At 34.3% G+C, this 27,435-nt stretch overlaps 1 protein-coding gene across 1 annotated transcript in view; it reads right to left on the bottom strand.

Moving 5' to 3' along the window:
• The window catches only part of LOC118200797 (uncharacterized), a 53,930-nt gene extending 36,173 nt beyond the window's left edge, over positions 1–17,757 (bottom strand). The window contains exon 1 of the mRNA XM_035372758.2: positions 17,649–17,757. Coding sequence (XP_035228649.1) covers position 17,649 — 1 coding nt within the window. The 5' untranslated portion in view covers positions 17,650–17,757. The remainder of the gene's footprint in view (positions 1–17,648) is intronic.
• Between the last annotated feature and the right edge of the window lie 9,678 nt (positions 17,758–27,435).

The following is a 27,435-nucleotide window of genomic DNA, read 5'->3' as shown; positions in this document are numbered from 1 at the left end:
AGAGCATGAAGTGGTTATCCAATTTTTCCAAAAAACTGGTTACCGTTGAGTGTCCATTAAATGTTGCTTCTGGTTTCATCGAAGCGCGCATGGTCTGGACGATGTAACCAAATCCTTCCAGGGCGGCAGCTGGCATTTCTGGATTCTGAGTCGCTTCTGCAGGCAGCACAGGTTCTTCTTGAAACTCGGCCATGGTTATTCTTCTTCGTTGGGCGCCACTATCAGGTTCAATGTTCCGTCTCACCTTCTTCGGGAACATGCAAGAACCTGACTCGGAACAGAGAGCTTACTAAAGCTATGTTCAACATTTGTGGGAAGTAGACAGGATACACGAGAAGGTTATACAAAACCCTTTATTTTTCTCTATTTACAATAATTTCCGTACTTCGGAAATACACAGACCCGCTACTTGGGGTCAAAACGTAAAAGTATAAAAATAGAACTAAACTCTAATTTAACTTTAAAATAATAAACGTGGAAGATTGGCCTTATATTAACAGGAAGCCGTATGTAGTACAGAGAACTGTGAACACTACAATACGTTTAAAATTTATCAAGAGGATTAAAACCTCTGGCCTGGAAGGCAACCAGCAACTGCGTAAAACTTCTAAGGTAAGCGGCCTGCTTCGACTCACTGCTTCCTCTCTCTCGCTTGGCAAAAAGCCACAACTTAAATACTTGGCGTTCGCCAGACAAACTTTGCATAAATACTTTAATGCTTATAATTCTGGCCGGAAGTAGAAAATAAGAAGTGATAGTAAAGATTTAAAATAAAATAAACGTTAGTAAAACTTAAGATCCTTACAACCTCACAATTATAAAAATAAGATCATGGACAACAGTATTATTAATGTGCATTGTAATTTAAAAGCCTTGAAATTTAGTCGAAGACTGGCCAAGGACTCTCTTGCGATATCGCGGTTTGAATCAATGTATTAAAAAAAAATCAATGTCCTTGTCTTCCAGACCTTTAGTGGATACTAACTCTACTGAATATCTGAGTTAGCATATTTGATTTTAAAAACAGATCAGTAAACAAGAATTTTTTTAATCTCTCTTTCTTCGCTTACAAATATGTGTCCTATCTACTTTCAAAATTAAGGGAATATACGTTTTTTTCTAATTTTTTTAAATAATGCTAGCCAGAATTTAATGAAATTGAGTAGAAATACGAAGTAATATAAGACAATAATTTATACTATACAACTGTGAAAGTATTTGCTTTAATCATGAATAATGCTCAAGACAGCCATACTAATCAAATACGTCTTTCAAGAAGCAGGTCTGATAGCAATTTTAGAGGTGATCATACTACTCCCTATTACTACAGTGTATGTAGTAATAGGGAGTAGTATGATCACCTCTAAAATTGCTATCAGACCTGCTAACTACCGTCAACTTGGCCTCGAAAGAAACATTTCCCGCAATCTCCGCTACAGAGATGTCGGTTGACTTACGCGAAGCCAGATCTTTGGCCTGTTATTAAAGAACTACATTAAACCTTTTAAATATACTTGAAGAAAGAGTAGCAAATTCGACGCATCTAAAACAAAAGCTCAATACATAGTGATGTAGTTTCAGTTTAGAATGATATAGCTTAATTCAGATTAGCAACCAATGACTAACTTAAAGATTTGGTCCCGAATTTGAAATTACTTTTACTTGAAGTCTTATGCAAGTGTCCATCATTAATTAGCATTATGGAAGAATTTATGACCTGGACTAATTTTGAAATGATGCAATTCAGAGAAATTTATTCTAAGCAGTTGCTATTTTTAGCAAAGAAAGAGGAAATAACCTAATTAAAATAGACATTCAAAGGATGAATTAAGGTAATAAAAGAGAAAGAAATATAAATGAAAATTAATTATGATTTGCGTAAGAAAAGTGCAACATTTATGATGCCAAAATGTAATTTATGAATTCGAAAATTAGTGTTATAAATTTTGATATTTGTCTTAATTCATCAAGATCGTTAATAAACTAAAGTAAACTCGCTGCATCTGATTATGATATTTGAATGTGTTTTTAATTTTTATTATATATATATATATATATATATATATATATATATATGATAAAAAAAGAGTAAAAGGCGTAGCAGCAATGTTATTTGATGAAGCACTTAGATGGCATATTGAAGAGGTAAAATTATGATTGCGTAGAATGCTAACCCATAATGAATAGGAACCTTGGCAGTCGAGTCAGATTAAATTCCATTTTTATTTAAATTCACATTTGAGGCCAAAATTCACTTGGCACTGTAATCGTGCCTATTTTCAGAACATTTACATTTTTGAATACTATTGCGATAGGAAGAGAGCAGCGAAATGAAATGGCGCCCATGCAGCAACAAAGATTACAAGCGAAGTAAGTAGTTATCCAATTACGCAGTACAGGAAAGAGGAAGGTTTAAATTTACGTTGGAAAGGTTTCAGTTTTCAGAGTTTAGGTTCCGAAATAACTACGTCATCTGCGTTGCGCAAGCGCTGTGGCATAGATTAATCTAAAAATGACGCAATCCAGAAATTTTATTATTATTTTTAGAATAAAGAGGAAGTAACCAAATTAAAAGGCTATTACTATGTTAAACTGTAAAGCTGATTTATATATCTTTTATCTTACACACATACACATACACACAGATATATAGATTCTACAGTATGACAAAACATGCAACTTCAATTTTAATACTAAACAAATTAATAAATTGGACTTCCAACATTTCCTAGAAAGTTATTAGTAATGGTATATTAAATCAGATACAACACATTAAAAGTATTTGTACAGCTACAATAACTCTACAACATGAAATTCTACTACTATTAAAATTCTTAAAAATAATCAAGTACCTGATAACTTTATTAATCATTGTCTTAAAAGAACATGCCTTAAGTACTCAATTTAAATCATTTGGCTGATAGGGATATGAAAATTTATTAAAATCTTAAAAGTATTAATATCTTAAATATCTTAACTGATAGTCTTAACTGATAAAATTAATATCTTAACTGATAGTTATTCAACATATACTTTTAAGATTAATATCTTAAAAGTATATGTTGAATGACTATCAGTTAAAAGATTTATAAATAGTGTAACTACTGAAGTTATTGTATATAATGTAAAAATCATCATTTCTGGTATTTTCTTTATTGCTGTTACTAAAAAAAATAGGCTCATTTCCAAACTAAGTCTGCTTAAAAGCTATAGAGCATTGAAGATTACTAGCACTTTTTTTCTCTTTCCGCTACGACAGTTAGCCAGAAATGAATTAACACTTTTGTTTGGTCAGTTTAAAGTCAAAACTTCCAGGACCTCTTCTTTCCCGCATTCTAAAAACAGATTCCAAAAGTCCCCACGTACACACCTTACTCATTCTCTCTGCCCCTCCAATTCTCTATCCTGGTTCGAACCCCCAATTCCATTCTGAGCGCGAAGAAAATAACGTACTTAACAAACATGTAGGTTAATTCATCTTCTGGCAATTTATATATATCATGTACATTTCTGTTTATTGTAACGTTTGGTCCGTTTGTTAAAACTGTTGAGTTTTAATTATACATTTTTGTCTTATAATGAATATAATTTTTCACCTTTTCGTACTTGTTTAGTTGCTTTTGCAAAGACTGCATTAAGTTCGTTATTTTTACAAAGTGTACATTGAGTTAACATGATTAAAGGCGAAGGTGTCAGGCGGCATTTTTCTCAAGTAAGGGAAAAAATACTACTACTCACTCTTACAATAATATCTCTCGATTTTGGAATCTTCTTTTAACAGTCGGAACAGTCACTTTATTTTAATAAGCCTTTTTTTTTAACTTTCCATTTTGAATTTATTCTTGATTCATTTTTGATGTTTCCATTTAAAAACCTTTTCAAGATTCGTTTTTTAAATATGCTTATAAGTTACTTAATTTCAAAAGAATTCTAACTGCCTTTATCAAAAGAGATATTTTACTAAATGGTCCGTTAGTAAATAAATTATATATAATTTATTTTACTAACGGATTTACTAAAATTTATTTTGTTTTTTTAACATTTTTATTTTCTTCATTCATGATAATCCACAAAGCAATTACGCAATTTTTGTTGCTGCAAAATGAACGCAATGAATAAGATTTTACGTATCTAAAGTATTTTTAAAGTAATCTGTATTACTCTATTTAATACCAATATATACATATATATATATATATACATATATATATATATATATATATATATATTGGTATTATATATTTTAATTAATTTATTTTGAATATATATATATATATGTGTGTGTGTGTGTAAATAATTGAGCTTTTGGCGGAAGATGAAAACAATTCACGTTTAGTCATGGCCGAAAAAACTGCTGCGGAGATGACTAGACATTATGGCGTAATCGATGATCGGATGGAATTTTAGAAGCACGATCAGCTTGATAGTTAAACATGATTTATTCTTGAATTTTTTATAATATTTATTTTCCTAATTTTAAATATGCAATTACATTTTAATTAGTGGCGAATAAATAGCAGAGGCTGAGCGACAAGCTGTCAGGACGCAAGCGAAGAGGCGAAAGAAGATTAGGTGCACAAAGTACAGCTAATTCTATGACTGGTTAGTTTTAGTTTTAGTTGCCCCTTTTCAAGTAGCGTTACATAACATAGAATATTCTCTAATTTGGGAGAACAGATGAATTTAGGGGGAGATCACGAAATCTAAAATGCTAATTTTTGAGTTCGCCAATTATTCTTAAAGCAGTTATCGTATTTTGTTATATTTTACACACACATATATATAGAGAGAGAGAGAACTTTGAAGAGTTAAAGAGCCTTCCAATTTGATGAATTAATGTAATGAAAGAGAAAGAAATATATATAAAAATGAATTATCATTTCAGTAAGAAGCGTACATTTATGATGCTAAAATGTAATTTATGATTTCAAAAATTAGTGTTATGAATTTTGATATTTGTCATAATTAATCAAGATCTTTAATAAACTAAATGTGTTTTTTTATGTAGTAAACTAAATGTGTGTTAAAACTTTAATAAATAGTGGCGCAACAGCCCTTAGAGAGCCTGCAGTGTCCTGATATCTGCTTCCTAGACCGTAGGCCAACGGATACATGAACATATGCCCTGGACATGTTGTCAGCTTGTCGTAGGAGCCCCGGTGTCTAGTCCCTAAGCGAACTTGGCGCTCATTTTATCGACCCACTCAAGGGATGGAAGGCTGAGTCAATCTACCCCAGCCCGGTGATCGAACCCGGACCTATAGTGCTAACTGCAAACACGCGTTAGCCACTGCGCCACCAGACGTCGAAATCATTAATGGGTGTATAAAACTTTTGTGTTTGTGATACCCTATGCAAAAATTTTGAAAAACTTTCCCGAAGGAATCAAAATTTGGAGTCTAAAAAATACGAACGTTTTGAAATTAAACTGAAATATTGAAATACTAGTAGGACTGTAAAAATTGCATCTATTTTCAGAAGTATTATTATCAGGATCAATGTTCCGTCTTACCTTCTTCGGGAACATGCAAGGACCTGACTCGGAACAGAGAGCTTACTAAAGCTATGTTCAAAACTGTGGGAAGTAGACAGGATACACAAGAAGGGTATACAAAACCCTTTATTTTTCTCTATTTACAATAACTTCCGTACTTCGGAATACACAGACCCGCTACTTGGGGTCTAACGTAAAAATATAAAAATAGAACTAAACTCTAATTTAACTTTAAAATAATAAACGTGGAAGATTGGCCTTATATTCACAGGAAGCCGTATGTAGTACAGAGAACTGTGAACACTACAATACGTTTAAAATTTATCAAGAGGATTAAAACCTCTGGCCTGGAAGGCAACCAGCAACTGCGTAAAACTTCTAAGGTAAGCGGCCTGCTTCGACTCACTGCTTCCTCTCTCTCGCTTGGCAAAAAGCCACAACTTAAATACTTGGCGTTCGCCAGACAAACTTTGCATAAATACATTAACGCTTATAATTCTGGCCGGAAGTAGAAAATAAGAAGTGATAGTAAAGATTAAAAATAAAATAAACGTTAGTAAAACTTAAGATCCTTACATACTTCCCGCCAGAGTTAATTAGTTTGAAACTGAGGTCTAAAACGACCTTGTTGAAAACTTTTAGCTCTAGAATCTAACGCGAGGCCAATCTTTTACAAACATTTTTCGCTAGAAACTAGAAATTTAAAAGAAAGAAATTTGTTTTTACAATAGCAGCTCCCAGGACACCCAATTTTTTTCATCTGTACTGCATCTAAACAGGAGCTTTTATTCAAATCTGGTTCCTTCCAGAGATCTGGAAGGAAAACTAGTTTAATGAAATGTTACAAAATGAAATGGCAAGTAACATGTATAATTATATTTCTCTTAACATTCTTATTTCATTCATGACTATTTTAATTATCTCTCCCCGTGCTCTCTGACATGTGTTGTAAAAGAACACCAAACACGAATGTGTTTCTGTCTAGGTGTTCAACACTTCCTCCTACAATCAAAACACTAACGTGTTAAAATTCAACATACCAAGACCTCGTAACACACCCTAATTTCAACTCTAAACCCTGAGGTACTATTCTGAAAGTGGCTAACTCTGAAGTGTAGCGTCAGAGAGCCTAACTACATCATTCAACCTTTAACACATATTCACCATGATTTAGTCTTTTTACAGTCACACGAATAAAAAAAAAAAAATTTAACATTACTTTCACTTTTACAATATCACGGTATTTCTTAACATTTAAAATAACAGTTCACATTGTATATAAGAACATATTAACATGCCGTTAATTTTATACATTTGAAAACATACATTAGTAGTACATTGTTAACTTCTATTCTTTTCAAAGCAAGTGCCAATTCTTTCTACATTGAAATAATACATTTCAAAAAGTCTTTCAGACTAAATCTTCTTTCTTGCCAGAATGTTTTAAATAATATTTATACAATAACTTTTTACAACATTTAAGTCTTTACACAACGCTATTATACATCAACTTTAGTTTTACGCGCGAGTAATTGGAAAAACATAATACCAAAATCGGTAACAACTCATTTCTCGCCCTTTTGGCGATAAAGGTAGACCTCGCATGAGGTAAAACTTCTTAAAATCTGCCACTTGCAGTAAGAATGAAAGATTAACTTAAGTTTGCAAAGTAACATAAAATTTTACTTATCTTTGTGATATTCGGACATTCTTTTCTGGGCCCAGTCCTTAAAGGTAGTGCAGATAGTTGTTTGATTTATCCTCCTGCTTGTACGGGCTCGCCGTTCAGTGCCTTCCTTTAGATGCTTTCTTTTTTCTCCAGTTCTGTCACCCTTGAATACCTTCTTTTTCGCTTCTGCCTGTGGTCTTGGTCGTTTGATGGCAGCTGGTCTTGGCGGAACCGGGAAACTTCTTTCGTATTCCTGCTTGGACCTCGTTGCTGGCCGTTCAAATTTTCCTTGTAACTTTTCCTCCGCCGCTGATGGCCCTTCCGCAGTTCGGCGACATTTGCTGCGGAGAGTCCTGTCGGATGAGTAGATCTTCCGTTTTAGAGCCGGGTTATAGTTGACGTCATTTCTCCTGGTTCTCTTTGCATACGTCGTCCTTCTCCCTTCTTCATTCTGGGGGTGTTCGCGAGCTCTCTTTTCTGGACGGTGGAACGGCTTCTTTTTCTTGTTACCTTCACTTTTCCCGCGGGGAAACTTTCTTTTCACTTGCTCCTGCCTCTTAATGGCTTGCCCTTGTACTTGTAGTTGTTCCACCTCTGGAGCTTGTGCCTGCTGTGTCTGCCGTGTCGGATCCTGGAAAAGATCTGAAAATATTTGCATTTTATTACGATCATAGTAGGGTTTGATTTGATCAATGTTTGCGGAGCAGGTTTCAAGATTTCTGGCTTTTAACACTACTACAGCGTGAGTTATTTTTTCTATAACATATGGTCCTTCAAATCGTGGAAAAAATTTGGCAGTTTTATCTTCTGGTGCTGAAGAAAGTGAATGCTTAATTTTTAAAACTTCATCCCCTACTTTATAAGTTACTCCCCGTCGTTTCAAGTCATAATATTATTTTTGTTTCTCTGTGCTACTTCAGTATTCTTCTTTGCTTCCTTAATTAGTTTTTCTATATCACCCATTTTAAATTCTGGGGCTCTTTGTTGCACATAAAATAATTTATCTAACGGCGTTATAATCTTTCTGCCTAAAACTAATTTAGCAGGAGTTTTGCCCGCTGTATCATGTTTTGCAGTCCTAAGGGCGAAAGCAAATTCATTAACATAGTTATCCCAGCTTTTATGAAAATTTTTAACATAACTACGGATACTTTTCACTATATTTCTATTGACCCGTTCCGCTATATTTGATTGCGGCCGATACGGGACCATTTTTAAATGACGTATGCCCAGTTTTTGGCACATGTCTTCAAATATATTACTTACAAATTGAGGACCATTATCCCATATAACTTTTAGGGGCGCCCCGTATTTTAAAATATATTTATTTAAAATAGAATCAGTAACTAATTTCGCGGAGGCTCGTTTTAAGGGAACAATTTCGGTCCATTTACTAAAATGATCAACCATAACAATGAGATAGCGACTTTTGTTTAACTGACTTTTTGGGAAAGGGCCCAATAAATCGATTCCAATTATTTCATTTGGAAATTCGGATTTAATACTATTTAGAAACCCGGCCGGGCGGAAATTAATATAATTAACTGCCTGATATGTTGGGCAGGACTGAACATACGCCCTTGTTAACTTTTGCAGTTCAGGAAAATAGACTGCCTCGCGTACGCGTTGGATAGTTTTCCGAATACCAGCATGAGAAGCTAAAGGGCTGTCATGGAGCTCCTGCAGGGTATTTAATCTAAGACTAGCTGGGATAACAGGTCGAAATTCGTTGTTGGAATTTGTAGTTTTTGTATAAAATAATAGACCATCTATTAGATCGTAATGGGTTGCCCTATTTCTTATCGCCACAATATCTTGGTGGCTAAAATTTTCAGGATCCTTTAAATACTCATAAATGCTTCCAAACTCAGGATCCTTACTCAGTTCGGTTATTACAGTTTCTCGGGAATTTATTGTACATGCTGTGAGCATTGCCACCTTTACAGTATTACCTTGTTCATCTATTTTAATTCTTGATAGGGCATCTGCTACGATATTTTCCTTTCCGGGGGTATGCTTGATTACCAGATTATATTCTTGTAGCTTGAGTGCCCATCTTATTAACCTTGGGGATAAGTTTTTCCCTGAGGACAATCTAGTTACCGCCGCATGATCAGAGTACACTGTTATTGGCGCCTTTCCAAAATAGACTCGGAACTTTTGCACTGCTAACAGAACTGCAAGTGCCTCTCTCTCGGTCGCGGAATAGTTTCTTTGTGTTTGATTTAAAGTTCGGCTAAAAAATGCCACGGGCTGCTGATTTTGCGAAAGTACCGCTCCTATCGCATAATCCGAAGCATCCGCTGAAATTTCTAAATTCTCATCCTTTTCAGGAAATTTCAACACAGGGGCTTGCGTTAATGCTTGTTTTAATTTTTCGAAAGCACTATTGGCTTCGGCCGTCCACGAGAATCTTGCCTTTTTCCTTTTTAATTTTAACAATGGCTCAGCGATAGCTGCAAAATCTTTTATAAAGGACCTATAATATGAACAAAGTCCTAGAAAAGAAGAGAGCTTCTTTGCCGTGTTTGGAGTCGGATATTTTTGTACAGCGATTATTTTTGATTCGTCTGTCTCTATTCCTTTCTGAGATATCTTGTAACCTAAATATTTTAATTCAGGGGCTGCAAATTTGCACTTTTCGACATTAACTTTTAGACCGGCCTCATTTAATAAAGAAAACACCTGTCTTAAATCCTGTACATGTTGGTCGAGATTATCACTAGTAATAATGATATCGTCTAAATAGATAAATGTGGACTTTCCAAGAACAGGTCTTAACACAATGTCCATACATCGCTGAAATGTTGCCGGGGCCCCTGAAAGGCCAAACGGCATACGCAAAAATGCATAAGTTCCAGACTTGGTTATAAAAGCAGTCTTAGGCACGTCCTCAGGCCTAACCCCTATTTGAAAATAACCAGTCGTCAAGTCTAAAGTCGTCATATATTTGGTGGATGTTATGTTCCTTAGAATCTCCTCAATAATAGGTAACGGATATACCGGATATTTAGTTATGGAGTTTAATTTACGGTAATCAATCGCGAATCTCTACCTTTTTGGATGTGTCAAAGGATAGTCATTATTTTTCTTACATAAAACCACCGGGCTAGCATAACTACTTGAGATGGGCGTTATGATCCTTTTACGTAGCATATCGGTGATATGCCATTCTATAATTTTTTCCTTATTCTTATCATACCGGTATGCTTTGTGGCGAACTGGCATTGAATCCCCGGTGTCAATACTATGGTTAGTAACCTGAGTAAATCCTGGAATATCACTAAATAACGAAGCAAATTCAATTACCATTTGTCGGATTCTTCCTTGCTCGTCTTTAGGCAGGTGGTCAAGATTTAACATCGGCGGTTCAGCCTTTTCTGCACGAACTGGTTTCATTGTCAGCTTAAGGGACGCTTCATTAAAATCCAGCGTTGCTTGTGCTTCTGAAAGAAAATCTATTCCTAAAATTATATGTGCTTGCAGATTCTTTACTATAAAAAACATCACCTTTACTTGTTCGTCCTTGATACGGACATACAACGGTACTTTACCTATACACTTACATTTTTCTCCTTGCGCCGCTAACACTGTCGTATTATCCGAATTATATATGCGGTATTTCCGAAAATACTTCCTAAAAAAATCTTCTGCCACACAGGAACAGTGCGCGCCTGTATCCAGGAGTGCGGTGGCTGGGATATTATTCACCAACACTTCAATCTTCGGAAGAGTCAAATTTTTCACCATTACTGTATTTAACTTGAAGGAAGAGGGGTTTTCTAGGCCTTCGGATTTCCGCACCCTCCCGTCAGCAGAAATCCGTTTTAGTTTAAATTATTTTTCATTTCCGTGCTTTCCTTCTTTTTCCACTGGCCTTGAGACTTTTTTCCTGGATTGCTATTGAACTGTCGACGTTCGCGGGCTGTTTTTGAATGCTCGGGTTTCCTTGCCCACTGATTCGCTTTGCTTCCGTAGCCGTGTGCTTGAGTTTGCTGTAGTCTTGGCGCACCAAATTGGTTTCGCTGTTGATATTGGCGTCTTCTTTCGACGTCCGCCGTTCTTCTACTTTCAAACTGGATTGCTAGCTCAATTAACTTTTCCAGTGTAGTCGGATTTCTTAATTCAATAAAGTCTTGCACTTGGGGCAGTAACCTCGGCAAAATCACTTGAATTATCTCAGGATCCGGACGGTTTCCATGCAAGAGTTTGAAGACGTGAATTTTTCTTCAAATAAAGCTTGAGAGGTTTTCGATTCTTTGTTGATATATACTAAAAAGTTCCGTTTCTAATTTCGCACGATCCCTTACGACAGGGAAGGCTTTTAGTAGGGCAGTCTTGAAATTCTCGTAAGTATAGGTGGGACTTTCTGCTTGACCCAAGAGACTTCTGCCTATACATTTGAACTAGTTAAGCGCTTGGCCCCTCAAAGCGCTGGTAGCTAAGGTAACTTTTTGAAATTCGTGCACGGTGTAGAGCATGAAGTGGTCATCCAATTTTTCCAAAAAACTGGTTACCGGTGAGTTTCCATTAAATGTTGCTTCTGGTTTCATCGAAGCGAGCATGGTCTGGACGATGTAACCAAATCCTTCCAGGGCGGCAGCTGGCATTTCTGGATTCTGAGCCGTTTCTGCAGGCAGCACAGGTTCTTCTTGAAACTCGGCCATGGTTATTCTTCTTCGTTGGGCGCCACTATCAGGTTCAATGTTCCGTCTTACCTTCTTCGGGAACATGCAAGGACCTGACTCGGAACAGAGAGCTTACTAAAGCTATGTTCAAAACTGTGGGAAGTAGACAGGATACACAAGAAGGGTATACAAAACCCTTTATTTTTCTCTATTTACAATAACTTCCGTACTTCGGAATACACAGACCCGCTACTTGGGGTCTAACGTAAAAATATAAAAATAGAACTAAACTCTAATTTAACTTTAAAATAATAAACGTGGAAGATTGGCCTTATATTAACAGGAAGCCGTATGTAGTACAGAGAACTGTGAACACTACAATACGTTTAAAATTTATCAAGAGGATTAAAACCTCTGGCCTGGAAGGCAACCAGCAACTGCGTAAAACTTCTAAGGTAAGCGGCCTGCTTCGACTCACTGCTTCCTCTCTCTCGCTTGGCAAAAAGCCACAACTTAAATACTTGGCGTTCGCCAGACAAACTTTGCATAAACACATTAGCGCTTATAATTCTGGCCGGAAGTAGAAAATAAGAAGTGATAGTAAAGATTAAAAATAAAATAAACGTTAGTAAAACTTAAGATCCTTACATTATACTCAAAATTTACATTTTGCAATTGTTTAAAAAATTAATATTTAATTCAAAATTTCATAATTTATATTTTCCATACTGTAATGTTTATCTGCTTTTGCTAGTTCTATTCCTTTAAAGACCTAGTTTTAGTAAGACGTAGTTCTACACTTAAGCCTTTTTCTTTCTGAAAGGAGAAATATGTGACATAAAATATATAAATCGAAATATTAACTTTCATTTGCGGTTCTCCCTCAACATTTTAAAAACATTCTGTTCTAAAAATAGTAATTGCTTATAATAAACCTCTCTAAACTGAATCATGTCCAGTTTAATCTATGTCATATGATTTTTATATAATGCTGCTGACGAAGATTTTTTTTTCTGAACTGAAACTCAACCAGTCAATAATAATTTTACAGCGTTTTTAATTAGCCAGTCTAATCATACCAACTAATATCTAAACTAACACACTCTGAATTAGATTTCGTCTCGAACACCTCGAGCACATTATACTTTCTTTCTGCTTCTTTTGCTTGCTGGACTTCGTAACGTCTGCTTTCTACTAAAAAAGCCTGTGTATAGTGGCTAATTTATTCATGTTGGCTTTTTGTTATGTTTGTTCAGCTTAAACAAAAAGGAATATTTAAATCCAGTTACGACTGGAACTCATTCATTCTGCACTTACACTGTATCATCATAACTTCAAGTGTCTGCCTTATGGATAAACATCTACGACCTCAACCACATTCTGTAGTATTACAGCTATGTAAGGTAAAAAAAATGTAAAATAAAATAGTTTTAATTTTTTCCCCTTAACCCTCTAATTTAATTTGCATATTTCTACTTTCAAACCTTTCGTATTGCAAACTAAAAGATAAACCAAACAGTATCGAAACTTTTAATAGTTAGAATTGTAAACCCAAACCTTTCTCCTTTAGAACTAGGCCTCCGTTTTGAAATATGTTACTTTTCGCTTCTGTTTCTGTAGCTATCTAGACTTCTGCACTGTCTGTCTTCAAAAATTATATCTCAAAATTATAATCGGTTCCGATGTAGTTCTTCAAACACAGGTGCATTGCTTTCAGTATTTCATGTTGGCATAAAACGTGTGTCAAACAAAACAAAAAGGAAAATATTTAAATCCGCCATGACTGCAAGTTCCTTCTTCAATTGTGATTCAACGTCTATCTTTTACGTAGTAAATAATTACCTGTATGTATATATAAATAAAAAATATCATAAAAATGAAATAACTATCACCCAGATGAGGTGCAAAATACTACATTCAAATCGAAACGAATAATAAATAAAGTAAAACAGCTGTGACAGATAATTGATAAATTTTAGAATTGAACAGCGAACGAAGTATTGAATTGGATGATTTAGATTACGGCTATCTATCTAAGAAGGGTGACTGCCTTCGTGGAGTACTTTCCAAGACGAATTTCATTTATATTGCACTTGGAATAAAACACGAAGTCTCCCACAGAGTCAGCCATTTCTTCGGAATTTGAATCTGTCTTGAGGTATCAGTAGTCAGCATTCTTACGATTCGGCCACAAGTGGGCCAGAGGAAAAAAAAAAAAGCAAATACTTTGTAGAGACTTAGGTATTTTTTTGAAGCAGGCAAAATGAAAAATTAGCAACCGCCTTCGCCGGGAATCGAACTACGGACCTCTGGAATACCGGCCCAGCGTGCCAAACCACTACACCCCGAAGGCAAGTTAGGAAAGCGAGAGAAATACCTTATAACTTAACTAAAACAATAATACTGGTTATTAAAAAGTAAGCTGTACATTTGCGAAAAACGTGCAATAAAATTAAAGTGAAATATGATGTAAAAACGAAAATATAGTGCAGAGGATTTTTTTTTCCTTTAGAGAAATAAAAATTACTCAAGATTTTGAACATAGATTTCTTTCGTGAATTTCCTGCTTTTTAATTCTGTCTTGTAATTTACTGGCTTTGTTAGCTGTCTGTTTCTCTATTCACAGTTCTATAAATAATTAGAGGCTGCAGTAATAGTAGTAGTAGCATGTATTTTGGGTTGATGAATAGTTGGGAACTGATTTTGACCTCTGAAGGACTTCTTGAGCTTTCAAATAATGCATTTAATTATCTTAATGGAAGATCTAAGTTCACATATTTATTTAAAACTTAATCAGAATATATAAACAAAAAATATGGCCAAAATCTGTGTTGGTTACCCCTATAAACAACTTGATCATCATCACAAATATATTTCAAAGCAAATTGCCCCCATTTTATATAAATATAATATTTTATGCTACTTATTTAACTAATTGTATCAGGACTAGTATTTCTCCTTATCTGCTCTGCGAACATGAAGTGTCCTGAATGGGAACAGTGAGCTTACTGGAAGCTATGTTCTGTGGAATTGTAAAATAGATGACTAAGATCCGAAGGGTTTAACTACCCTTTATTCTCCATGATATTACAGGCGCTCCCGCACTTCGGGATACAAAAACCGACCACTTGTGGTCTGAACGTAAAAATATAAAAACTGCTAACTAACTAAATTTAAATAAGAGCTAAACTTTGATTACTTTACACAGATGACTAACACTAAGACTGGTCTTTCAAATTATTACGTATGTAGAACGCAAGTTGTGGAAAACTACAATACGTCTTTGGATTTCAAGAGGACTAAACCTGTGGCCTTAAAGGCGGACAGCAACTGATTGCAAGCTCGCGAGAAGTATAATGGCAAGAAGGCTTTCCCCATCTTGGCGAAAAACCACAATTTAAATACTTAAGCGAAAATAAGAGATGACAGTGAAGTTTTAAAGCAAAATAAACGTTAGTCAAACTTAAAATCCTTACAATTGTAATAACGTATTTATTGTAATAACGGTCTTTGATTTAAAAAATAAGTTTCAGTCACCAAACTTTTTGTGTTTAGACGTCCATTAAGTAAACAATTAACACCTTACATCTAAATGGGTACTGCGGCATTTTAAAAACTAATTTAAGACCACGTCAGCTCTAAATTATACAGAATGTACATCTTGCTCACAGAAAAAATAACGGGGCAGTTCTATATCTTCCGTTCTACTGGACCGATGGTCAAAATTTAACTTGCGTTTTCCATGTCTCGAAAGCGTGAGTTGAGATATATATTATATTTATATATAGCATTATCTAACATAGGTATCTGACACAAAATCGGACATTTCTGAAATAACATACTAATTTTTTCTATATTTCGTTCCTACGACTCAAATTGTGCGAAAGTGCCAAGTTTTGTAAATGTCGCTCGAATAGTTTTTAAAAAATAACTCTCAAAATTTTAGCTCCCCCATGTTGATTGAATTTGGTATATATTTATTAAAATATCTTTTTTATTAAACTTGTTTGATTCTTCCTTTCGTATTTCAAAATTTAGGTTCATTCCAAACAATATTAGCCCATTTTTTATGATTTATTTTTTGAATTTGTAATTTTAAATCATTTTTAGAAATTTTTCGAAAAAGGTTCTGAACTATAATCTATAAAATTTTTACCATCATCTTAAAGTAGATGTATTTCTAAGCATACCTGCAAAAAATTAGAGTTCTTTTATTCAAAATTTCCTAAGATATATGTGAATTTACATTTTGGGGCGTTTTGAAATTTGGCGTATTTATTATCAGCGATAATAGCAAAAATGTGGGTTACGCACTTTTTTAAAATTATTTGAAAGAATGAAAGATGGACCTTTTTTTCCGCTGGTACATCAATGAAAAAAAAAGGAAAGTAAGTAGGTTACGATAAATTAAGAATTTCGCCAAGTGAATTATTTTTGGCACAAACTGAAAAAAAAATGCCCCAAGATAAATATTTTAAATTTCTCCGTAAATTTCTCACCAAAAATTACAAAATTTAATATCTAGGCATAATTTGAGCCATAGAATATAAATACGGAAAAAAATTATATGCTAATTTCAGAAAAAGTCCGATTTTGTGTCAAAATACCTATGTTAGAATAATGTATATAAATCTAACATATAAAAATTAGTCGTGCTTTCGAGACACAAGTTAAATTTCCACAAACTGCCCCCTTTTTTCTTGTGCAAGGTGTACATATATTATACACGGAGGATTTTTCTGAAGAACAATTTTAACTATTTCGTTTCTTTTCCAAGGAGACACAATTCAGTATTTTTCTACACAAGTAATTGCGAACGCATTTTCGGTAGTAAATGCAAAGAATTTCAAAATCGCGCCCTATTTCACGAAACAAAAAGTCGAAGTCGCTCTATTTAGTGAACATAGACCCATATCTTTAGAATGTGTTGCATTCCATGATTTTTCTTAAGGAAGATAGAAATTTGGTTTTTGTTGCCAAAATAAGAAATTTAAATCTCAGATCTGTTGATTAAATAATTCTAAAATATTTTACAGCCATACTTCCAGTACTTAGCTTGCTACAATGAATCTCCTCATTCACTACCCTAAATAATTAAGTAAAATTTCTTAGCACAATAACATCCTAATTTTTAATACTTTCCCCAATTTTTCAATAACTGTTGCAGAATTTTTTGGTTCTTGTAAAGAATTATCGCATACTAATACGCTTTCTTGTGTTAGCAATCAGAGCAAATGGAAGAGCAGTATTAGCAATCGGAGCAACTGGAGGATACGTGGTTCGAAATACTCAAAAAATTGCCAGAATCGAGTGCCAATCTCTCTGCTCATGTTTAATTTAAAAAGTGCTTTTGCATTTGATTTAGGTTTTTAAAATATCTCTAATGGTGCTTAGCCTTTTTAAAAGTAGCTACAATACTACATTACTTGACTACCTTATAATAGACTAGCTTATATACGGGTTTTCCTATAATCCTACTCTATAATACAGCTCTTTTCCTAATATATACATCGAATGGTAGGACAAAAAAAAGTTATTACTTTAATCTTGCTGCTCCTGTTGGAGATTCCTGCATACTCTGAAACTAATGTACATATATGGCTGAAACTTGTTTTAAAATAAAATGCGACTGTTTAGAATGAAGAAAGAATCGTATCTGATCTCGAGGAAGCATTTGCGTATTTAAATTAATCATTCTGAAAACTTCCAGCACTATAATAATAATTATTATTATAATAATAATGAAATTCTAAACACTAATAATAGATGTTAGGTTATTAAACGCAGATGCAATTTTAAGTTCATTGCTAGATAATAATTTTTAACATAGAACGTACAATGAAATCAACCTACTTACTTTCTCACAAAACTAGCAGGCAATAATACGGTTTCCAGATGAAAATGTTTTTTAATGCTTGGGAAGCAAATTTATCTTATCTGCTCATCAGACGTCTAAACAACAAAATTAAAAGCATGCTTTGAAGCTGTTGCTCTGTTTATAATTCAAAGGTCGTGGACTCCTCAAAAGTTTAACTTTAAGCAGCTCAATGTAAATACAGCATAAAGTGCCTTCTTTTTTTCAATTAGAATAGGAGTTAGTGCATGTAGCAGCAAGAAAATAGATTATTTCTTAAACTGTGTTATCATATCCAGCATTCTGTGATACTTTGTATTCGAGAAACTAGAAAAATGTCGTATCTTTATTCTTCTTCACATTAAATTAATGTATTTCATCAATTGTGTTCATAGGTTTTTTTTTCTTTTTTGAGTTTTTCAATATTTATGCTCTAGAAGAAATATTTTTAAACTCTTAAAGCAAATCATGTGATCTTTAGCGCCTTTTTTATGTGTTAAAATGCTTTCAAATTTATAGCGTTCTAAAAATAATTATCCCTTTTAAAATTTAAAAGGTTATTCTAATTTCTAAATACACTGAAATCTGCGTAAGACAAACAACTAGGGTTCCAGATGACTGTGGAGGTCTTCTGTGGAGGTGGTCGCTTTTTAGAACATCCCTGTCGAGAGTGTGGCTATCAGAATGCAAAAGCACTGCCCTGCTCAAAATTCAAAGAAAAATATTGAAGGTAAAAGTGCGTGTCCGTTTATTAATACCATAATTATAAAAAAACTAATAATTATAAAGATAAGTAGGGAATATCTAATAGTGAAATAACATCTCTAATGTTAAAATTGTTAATTTTTCAAATTATTAGAAGAGAATAAAAATTTTAAACCCACTAATCAACAGATTTTATCTGACGTAAGAGATCTCAGCAGACCTCACATAAATTCCATCATTAATCTAAAAAAACCGCTATTGCTCCATCCAATGAAATCTTCCCACTAAATTTTACATATTGGTTAATCAACTACTTTCTTTTCTATCACAATTTGAAATTCAGAAAATAGATCATAGAAGAAAATAGATTATTTCTTCATAGATTATAACCGAATTGTTTTATGCTTTTCGTCTTCTTGAAGTACATATCGAAAGTCAGTGTCTATAAACATGTCATTTGTTTCTGTGCTTAAAAAAAAAAATTACACAGTCTATCGGTTATTTCACATTTCATCACGCGAAAAACGGAGAGAAAGAAATTATTGTCAAGCCTTGCTCTCGAATTGGACCAATACCCCTTAACAGAAAAAAGTCAGGAGACTGAAGCGAGAGAAGCTTTGACGTCACATGTAGTCGTCCTACGAATCTCGCTTCTTCCAGGAAGCTCAAAGCAACGAACGAGCAACGATTCTTTTCGATTTTTATTCGGCCTACCGGAAAATTCTGTCTGTTTCTCTGAGAACAATTTTCGACACGTAAGCACATGTTTATATGGCGCACGTTCGGATCTCTATTTTTATCGCTTAATGTGTACAAGTATATGTAGCAAATGTATACGCAGCAAATTAACTAAAACAAAGTTGATTCACATTAAGTGTACCCATGGCTACTGATAAAATTCATTTACGCCACTGTATTTTAAACGAATTTCAACAAGAAAGAAATGTTACAGAAGCATGTAAAAATTTATTGAAAGTGTTTGGTGAAGGTATAGTTTCTGACAGGACATTCAGAAGATGGTTTGAAAAATTTGAAACAGGTGATTTCGACCTTTCTGATAAGCCACGTTCTGGGCGACCATCTTTGATCGACGACGATGTTATTAAGACCATGTTAGAGTAAGATCCTTTTCTGACAACATCGAAGATCGCAAAAAGGCTTAATTCAGCTCGGTAAACCGTTTCGGACCATATTCAGAAGCTAAGATTGGTTTGGAAATATTCAAGATGGATGCCACATGAATTAAGTCAGAAGAATTTGGATGATCGAGTCGTCATATGTACATCTCTGCTTACTCGGCACAAAATCGAGCCCTTCTTGAACCGGATGATAAATGGAGATGAAAAGTGGATTATCTACGAAAACATCGTAAGGAAAAGGGCATATTGTGAACGCGGAAGCCCTTCCACCTCTAAAACCAAATTTGACTTTGAATAAGAGAATGTTGTGTATATGGTGGGACATTCGAGGACCATTATGAGCTTTTAAAACCGAGCGAAAAGCTCATTTCGGAGAAGTATTGTCAGCAACTGGATAACTTAAAGAGAGCAGTCCAAGAAAAGAGGCCGACGATGTTCAATAGGACGGACATCATACCGCATCATGATGATGCCAGGCCACATGCTGCTTTGGGGACTCGTCAAAAAATTGCAGAACTAGGCTGGGAAATTCTGTCGCCTTCACCATACTCCCCGAATTTAGCACTCTCCGATTAACATTTGTTTTTGTCCGGGAAAAATTTTTTGAAGGGCATAAAATTCAAAAATGAAGACATATCAAACAAGCACTGGTTCAATTTTTCGCATTAAAAGATGCAATATTTTTCAAAATTGGGATTTGCAAATTGCCCTCACGCTGGCAAGAAGTCATTAATAATAAGGGCAATTATATTATTTAATAAAGTTTATTGATGGTAAGAAAAATTTGTATTTTGTTTTAGAACTTTCCAATAGACCGAATATATTAATTTTTCTTGTGAACTTATAATTTCAAAGGATAAAATCAATGTACTTTTACGAAATGCCCAGCTTCGGTAAGATAGCTTCCCTGCAAAGCGTATATAGGGTTTCCAGAAAATGTCAAGAAAAGGTAGGGTTACCAAATTTGGCATGAAATCGCCCGTTTGGCTACAAAATTGGTGAGATGCCAAAGACGGAGCGAGAACTTTTTACAACGAATTCTTATCGGTTTACCCAGAATTTTCTTGAGGTCAGGTTACCTATATAAAAGCTTTATAACCGACCGAGTCGGGAGCTGTATTTAGTGTTTTGTCGTGAAGCTGTCTTCACCGTTATAGTCTGATAGACAGAAGGCTGTGTTGCTGATTGATTCAATCTGTTTATCGTAGTTTTTCGACGATTGTAAACGTATCTTTGGAACTCGCCTGTTAAATACTGGCGAATCAATTTTGTCTTGATTCTTCGTCAAGTGTTGTCGTCAATCACTCCAAATCCACGAACACGTAGAACGCAACAGACTATAGCCACATGCAAGGCCAGATTTAGACTTGATGAGGCCAAAATCTGCTTGAGATATGGGTGCCACGTGGTGGGAACTATGAAAATGATTCAGAAGTTCCTCTTTTTAACTTTCGAACTGAGTCTGAACTCAGACGTAAAATTGGTAAGATGTCTGTGATGGAAAGATGGCTTTTAGACCACAAAGCATAAAAAGGAAGTTAGATTTTGTTGCATTTTTTATGTTTTGTTAAGTTTTTATCAAATTTTTAAAATCATTTTTATTAATACGTTTGTGATGTTAATGTTCTCGTTTTTAAATTGTGGTCTATTTATAAGAGGTCTATGGTCAATAGAATTTAGTCTCACCAGTTTTAATAACTTCAAAGAAACATTTTCATTCAAAAGATAAAAATTTTAATACTCAAAATTATAATATTAAATTTTTCCTGTTCCTTATTTTTGATAAAGATAAATGTGAAGGACTTATAATTGCACATTGCAGAAAGATTTTTAGATTTGTTACCTATATAAAACCCAACAGTTTGTGAACACTTTCTAGTATAGTTTGCAGGCAGATTTATAAGGTATTTCTCCCACCTTCTTGGCATGCCTTCGTGGTAAGGTGCTCTGCACACTGGGCCTGTATCCAGAGGTCCGCGGTTCGATTCCCGGCGAAGGCGTTGTTAATTTTTCATCTTTCCTGCTTAGAAAAATACCTAATGTCTCTAAAGTGGCGCCCGAACTAAAATGGTGTTGGATGATGATTCTCCTTACCCAGGATTTGGCGATTGGGTCCCCTAAAAATCCCAGTCGCCCTTCAAAAGGGGGAATATATTAGGTATTTCTCCCGCCTTCTTCGCATGCCTTTGTGGTGTGGTGGTCTGCACTCTGAGCCGGTATTCCAGAGGTCCGTGGTTCGATTCTCAGAGAAGGATTTCCATATTTTTCAACTTTCCTGCTTCCAGTTAACCTAATGTCTCTACAGGTTTTTTAATTATTCCAAAGTAATTATGTGCCAAAGACGAAGAGCTGACATATAATGAAAATACGTTTCATTTGAAAATTTTCATATTGATGCATATAAGTTTAGTATTTAAGTGGATACTACTTTTATCACGTTAATATCATTTTGGTGTTCATATATGGTAACTTTGAGTACTCAGTTTTTGTTACACACTGTTATTTCCCAGTCTTATAAATTTCTATGAATAAAACTGTAATAATCCCGATGATCTTTCTAGACATTATCAATTACTTTAAAAATTATGTATGTAATTGAATTATATAAACTGGCATTTTAATTGGTATTTTTATCAAAATACTGATTTAAATCATAGGGCTCATTGACGTCTGTTACTAATTTTTAACATATATGTAACTACTGTAACAATAAGTTAATTTTAGAATATCTTGCTTTATATGTGTGTGAATTGCATTTTCGAGGAGATAACGTGCTTCGAGAAACGGAAATATTTGATGAAAAGTCAGCATAGCTGATTAAAGCTCTTATTTCTCGGCCATGTTTTAAAAAGGAATCTGTTTCCTATCAGTCTCCTGATGGCCCATCCTACATATTATCAAATTCTACATCAAGCATCACATAAAAAGAAAACAAACCTCATCTAGAATAAAAACACCTGTATAAAGTAATAGAAGAAAATTTAAAAACAAAAGAAAAGTGTGATGGTGAGTGAGAGTTCGAAAACTTAAAAAAATTCAACATGTGCGTAGAATATAAAATTTTGGACTACCGTGCATACTGAAAATTCTACTATGTTAACTGATATTATAAGTAACTCAGCTCCAGAAATTCTGAAATCGGTCTTAAGATTAGTAGCATAAATGTGTTATTAGAAGTACTTTAAAGGAAGTTGGAAAGCCTATCTCATAACTTATGCAGAATACATTCAAAACTGTATACGAATTGTGGATAAGATATTTTCAAAATTGCAAATCGTATTATCTGAAAAGAATCTGAATTAAACTTTCTTTAAGGGCAAGTATATAAATTGAATATGAATAAAGAGAAATATGCATATACTGCAATTGTCTCTTGAACTCGATCTCTGCACATGCTAATAAATTTTTACTCCATTCAAGTTACATTGTTGTTCCTCAATCTCGTATTATTCGTAGAATTTTTCCAAATTCTCTGTTAGTTCCTTTACGGAGTAATTTAATGATGGTTTTTTAGGGTATGTTAGGTAAAAATACGATAAATATTATTAATAATTTGAGGATCTAGAAGAAAATGATAAAACTGATTATGATGAATGAAAGTGTTGTTGTCGTGTCATATTTAAAATTCATGTTTTGATTTTAAAGAAAGGAATTTGTGCAGCATGGCCTACAACTGTGAAAAAGCTGTTACAAGTGCTTATGTTTTCAGCACCTTATTATCATTTTTTGAAGATGTGGCATATTTATTACCAGTTACATCATTAAACGCTCAGAATTTGTACCAGTATTTATCAGTTGTCTTTAAGTGGCTACTACTTTTATCACTTGTATATCATTTCGCGATTACAGTTATGTGTTTCAGGATGCCGACAAAATTCTATGTTTATAATAACTGCTACCTTTATCCTGGCAATAGGTTATTATTATTTCTTTACTGTTATTTATATATGCAAACTACTTTGATTCATAATATTACAAAATCCATTTTCATGCTCATAATTTGTTGTCGTATAAAAAGTGGGTTATGTTCTTAAGTGGATACTACTTTCATCACGTTGATATCATTTTGGTGTTCATATATGGTAAACGGTTTTATCATGATAACAATTATGTGTTTCCGATCACCGACAAAATTGTATGTTTATTACCGTTATGCTGGGAATTGGTTATTGTTATTATTTTGTTGATATTGATAGATACAGAAGGTTTTTACCTTGACATCACTTGAAAAATGATGATATTGAAAAACTCATTTCTATACTCATAATTTGCTGTCTATAAAGGTTTGTGGGTTTCGTTTTAAGTGGCTATTGCTTTTATCATATTGATATCATTTTGGTGTTCACATATGGTAAAAAGGTTTATCATGATTACAATTGTGTGTTTCAGAATGCCAGCAAAACCGTAATGCTAGGAATTAGTTGTTATTATTTTTCCTAGATATTGATATGTAGAGACTGTTTTACCTTGAGATCATATGAATATTGAAAAATTCGCTCCGGTATTCCTAATTTGTTGTGGAAAAAGTGAGTTATGTTTTAAGTGGGCAATTCTTTTATCACGTGCATATATTTTTGGTGTTCAGCTTTCATATGGTAAAAGGTTTATTACCTTATAATGTGACGCCTTACTGGTTTTTATAGCTTTGTACTATAAAAACCGGTAAGACGATGTTTGTTTGTTTTATAGCTTGATTTACTATTGTATTGTATTTTTATTGTATTGTTTTTTGTTTGTTTGTTTGTTTGTAATGTAATATAGGCACAGCTCCTTCGTATCATAAGACGAGCTTTGCTCGTCAGGCGAGCCGGACTGCGTCCTAAATAAATAAATAAATAAATAAATGGGAAAATGTTTTATCATGATACAATTATGTGTTTTCGGTCACCAACAAAGTTGTATGTTTATAATAACTGCTACTACTATGCTGGGAGTTTGTTATTGTTATTATTTTGTTGATTTTGATCGGTACAGAAGGTTTTTATCGTGAGAACACTTGAAAAGTGTTAATATTGAAAATATCATTTCTATACTACTAATTTGTTGTCGTGTAAAAACGTGGGTTGTGTTTTAAGTGGCCACTACTTTTATCATGTGGATATCATTTTGCTCTTCACATGTGATAGAAAGTTTACTATCTCACACTAGTGCTTTACAAACTGGGAAGTGTGCAGAAATTAAACTCAGTTTAGATATAGTTTATCCACTGATAAATGGAATATACTTCTTTTGAAATTGAAATCATTTATTGCAGCAATTATTCGTAACACTATTTGTTACCAGATTAAAGTAGCTACAGAAGATTCAATTAAGTAATAAATTAAGAGTTAGCTGCAGCAAAACATGCAACAAAGTTGACTTTATCAGATTATGACAATTTGCATATTTTTCTATCACTTCGAACTTAGTCAGGAGCTCGCTCCCTCCAGAGGGTTATGCAGATTTTGAGGATTTAGGCAATTAACTGGAACCGGTAGTCGGTCAGTCGGCCAAATCAGTCGGCGATAGCTTGCAATTGTTTTATGTTGGATGTCTGATCCCACCTTAATTGGAATCTATCTAAAAAACGGCAACCGAGTCTGGTCATAAGCGTGGCAGATAATAAAAATGCAACCAATAAAAGCAGTAGTCTTTGATTATTCATTTTGTAACACGTGACGACGGAGGATAAAAAAACCTCTTCAATTGGTAAGCTAAAGATTTTATGTCTTGCTTGATAAAAAGTAGTGAATTATGGTTCCTTGTAGGATTACCTTTGAAATGTGTAGGGTTTATATTTATTTTAACTAACATTTATTTTAAGTTTAAACTATCTTTCCTGTCAAGCCTTACTTTCCCCTGGAACTGCCAATGCCAGAGTATGTAAATTTTAGTAGAACGCACAAGGATTCAAATTATCAGCGGAAGTATTCTGAGTTAAATAGAAAGGAAACGAGTTCGAGGTGTGCTGTTCTTACTTCACGAGCGCGGAGGTAGTTAGCCAGAAATTGAAGAACCCCGCGTGTCGGCCTGTGTGCTTGCCTTGGAGAATTGTTAATCGTTCAACGTGATATTCAAAGTTTGCTGAACTAGCAGCGGTATTGTAAAACGCGGTGAGGTTAGTTTCTTTTAGAGAGCCTCGTAGTTAGAGTCTTGTTATTATTTTCTTTTCAGGTTCTTATTTTTATTTTACCGCCGGGTCGGCGTAGTTTGTGAGCGTCAAGAGCACGCACTTGTAATTTATTACGTTGAATAAAAAGGGACTTAAACCCTTAGCAAGACTTTGTCTATTTTCCAGTTTCAACAGTCACCTCTTGGTTGCGTGCAAGTTGGAGGCGCGCAACTCTACAAATGTGAGTTTTAGTTTCCTCAAATAGACTCTTATCTTTATAGTTTTGCTTGTAATTCTCAATAAAGGTTTAATATTAAATGCTATTAAGTCTTGGTCTACATGCAGTTATCCATTCCATCTAGATATCTCCGGGAAAAAACTTAGTAGCGTTTTTTAATTAGATTCCATAGATTTGGTTTGGTTTATTTAATTATGGCAAAGCACACTAGGGCTATCTGCCTAAAGGGAGGGATGCCTTCGTGGACGACTTTCTAAGAGAATCTGACTCGTATACATGTTACACATGGGGGAAAACCACGAAAACACCCATGCAGGCAGCCCATTCGCGGGATTCGAACCTCGGACCGAACTACCAGTGTTCAGCGACTTTACCGCTCGGCCGCTGGTGGGCCCTAGATTCCATAGAACTAGCTGTATTGGTAACATTAATCCAAACGTAATAAAGCGAACCCAAAACAAAAAGTGCCATATTGGGGCCTAATATATTTTGAACTTACTGTCGCCCAACGTAATCTGAACTTAGCCCAGCGGATTTGAACATACTGGTGCTCAACGTTTTGTGAATAAAATAGTAATAAAAATTAGTCCTAAACTGTGAACGAAAATTGAAAGAGTGATATGTTTTGAAACGGTTTTTACGAGTTAAGTGAAATAATTGTGTAAAAATGTTTGCTACAGTTTAAAGGTATTTTGTTTTGGTTAATAAATTGGCTCAAAGAACAAGTGAAATTAAGGTAAAATAACACGCCGAACAAGTATTAATTTAGAAGTCAAACAACATAGATCAGCGTCATATTTGCAAATTTTCACAGGACTAGTTTCGATGATTTTACCGAACCATCATCGTCAGCTGCCAAAGTGCAAATGAACGAGATAAGACAAGAATGGCTGCACAAGAGTTAAGCTACCAGCACCATCTACTGATGAAACAAAAACTAAAACATAATTTTCTTAAATGCTGAAGGTAAAGAAGGATTGGAATTGGGGTCGTTAACAAGAACAGAAAGATTTTCTTGATTGTAAAATGCCTCTAGAAAATCTAATTCACCAATGGAAGATTTTTTTTTTTTTTTTTTGAATATTTTGGCTGCAGAAAAATGGAAAGTGTGATTTTCGGACCAACAATGCTGTATAACAAAGGACTTCTGTGTTTCTTTTATCCTAACATATCCCTCATATTCCTTAATGCAAAATTTGAACACTGTGTTAGTTTGGCCAATGTAAATTAAACCACACCTCCAAGGAATCCTGTAAATACCCCAGGAATTCATGCTCGGAATGTGGTCCTTAAGAAGGGAACTCAGAATTTTATTGATAGGAGAATAAACAACCCGAAAGTTAAATTACTGTAAAATACGTGCAATTTTATAGCTAATTGATGTACAGGAAGGAATGACAACAGAATTCTTATAATTTCCTAAAGCAAGAGTGTGCCTTTTGGTGTGTAGAGAAGAGAATTTTTTAACTCCTTGGTTAATAATGTTGGATGAAAGGCCCCTGTCCATAGCCACTGATTTTAAATAATTTAGTTCTTGATCAAGAGCCTGTTTGGAGGAGTAAACTTGAAGTGCACTGAAAACAAAGGAATAAAATGAAGCTAACTTCTGTCTAGTCG

Source organism: Stegodyphus dumicola, chromosome X2 (genome assembly GCF_044657685.1).
Source record: "Stegodyphus dumicola isolate Sdum_Otavi_A_Nest chromosome X2, ASM4465768v1".
Classification (NCBI taxonomy): Eukaryota; Metazoa; Arthropoda; class Arachnida; order Araneae; family Eresidae; genus Stegodyphus; species Stegodyphus dumicola.
The sequence above is the reverse complement of the archived record's forward strand: the minus strand, read 5'-3'. Positions and strand labels throughout refer to the sequence as shown.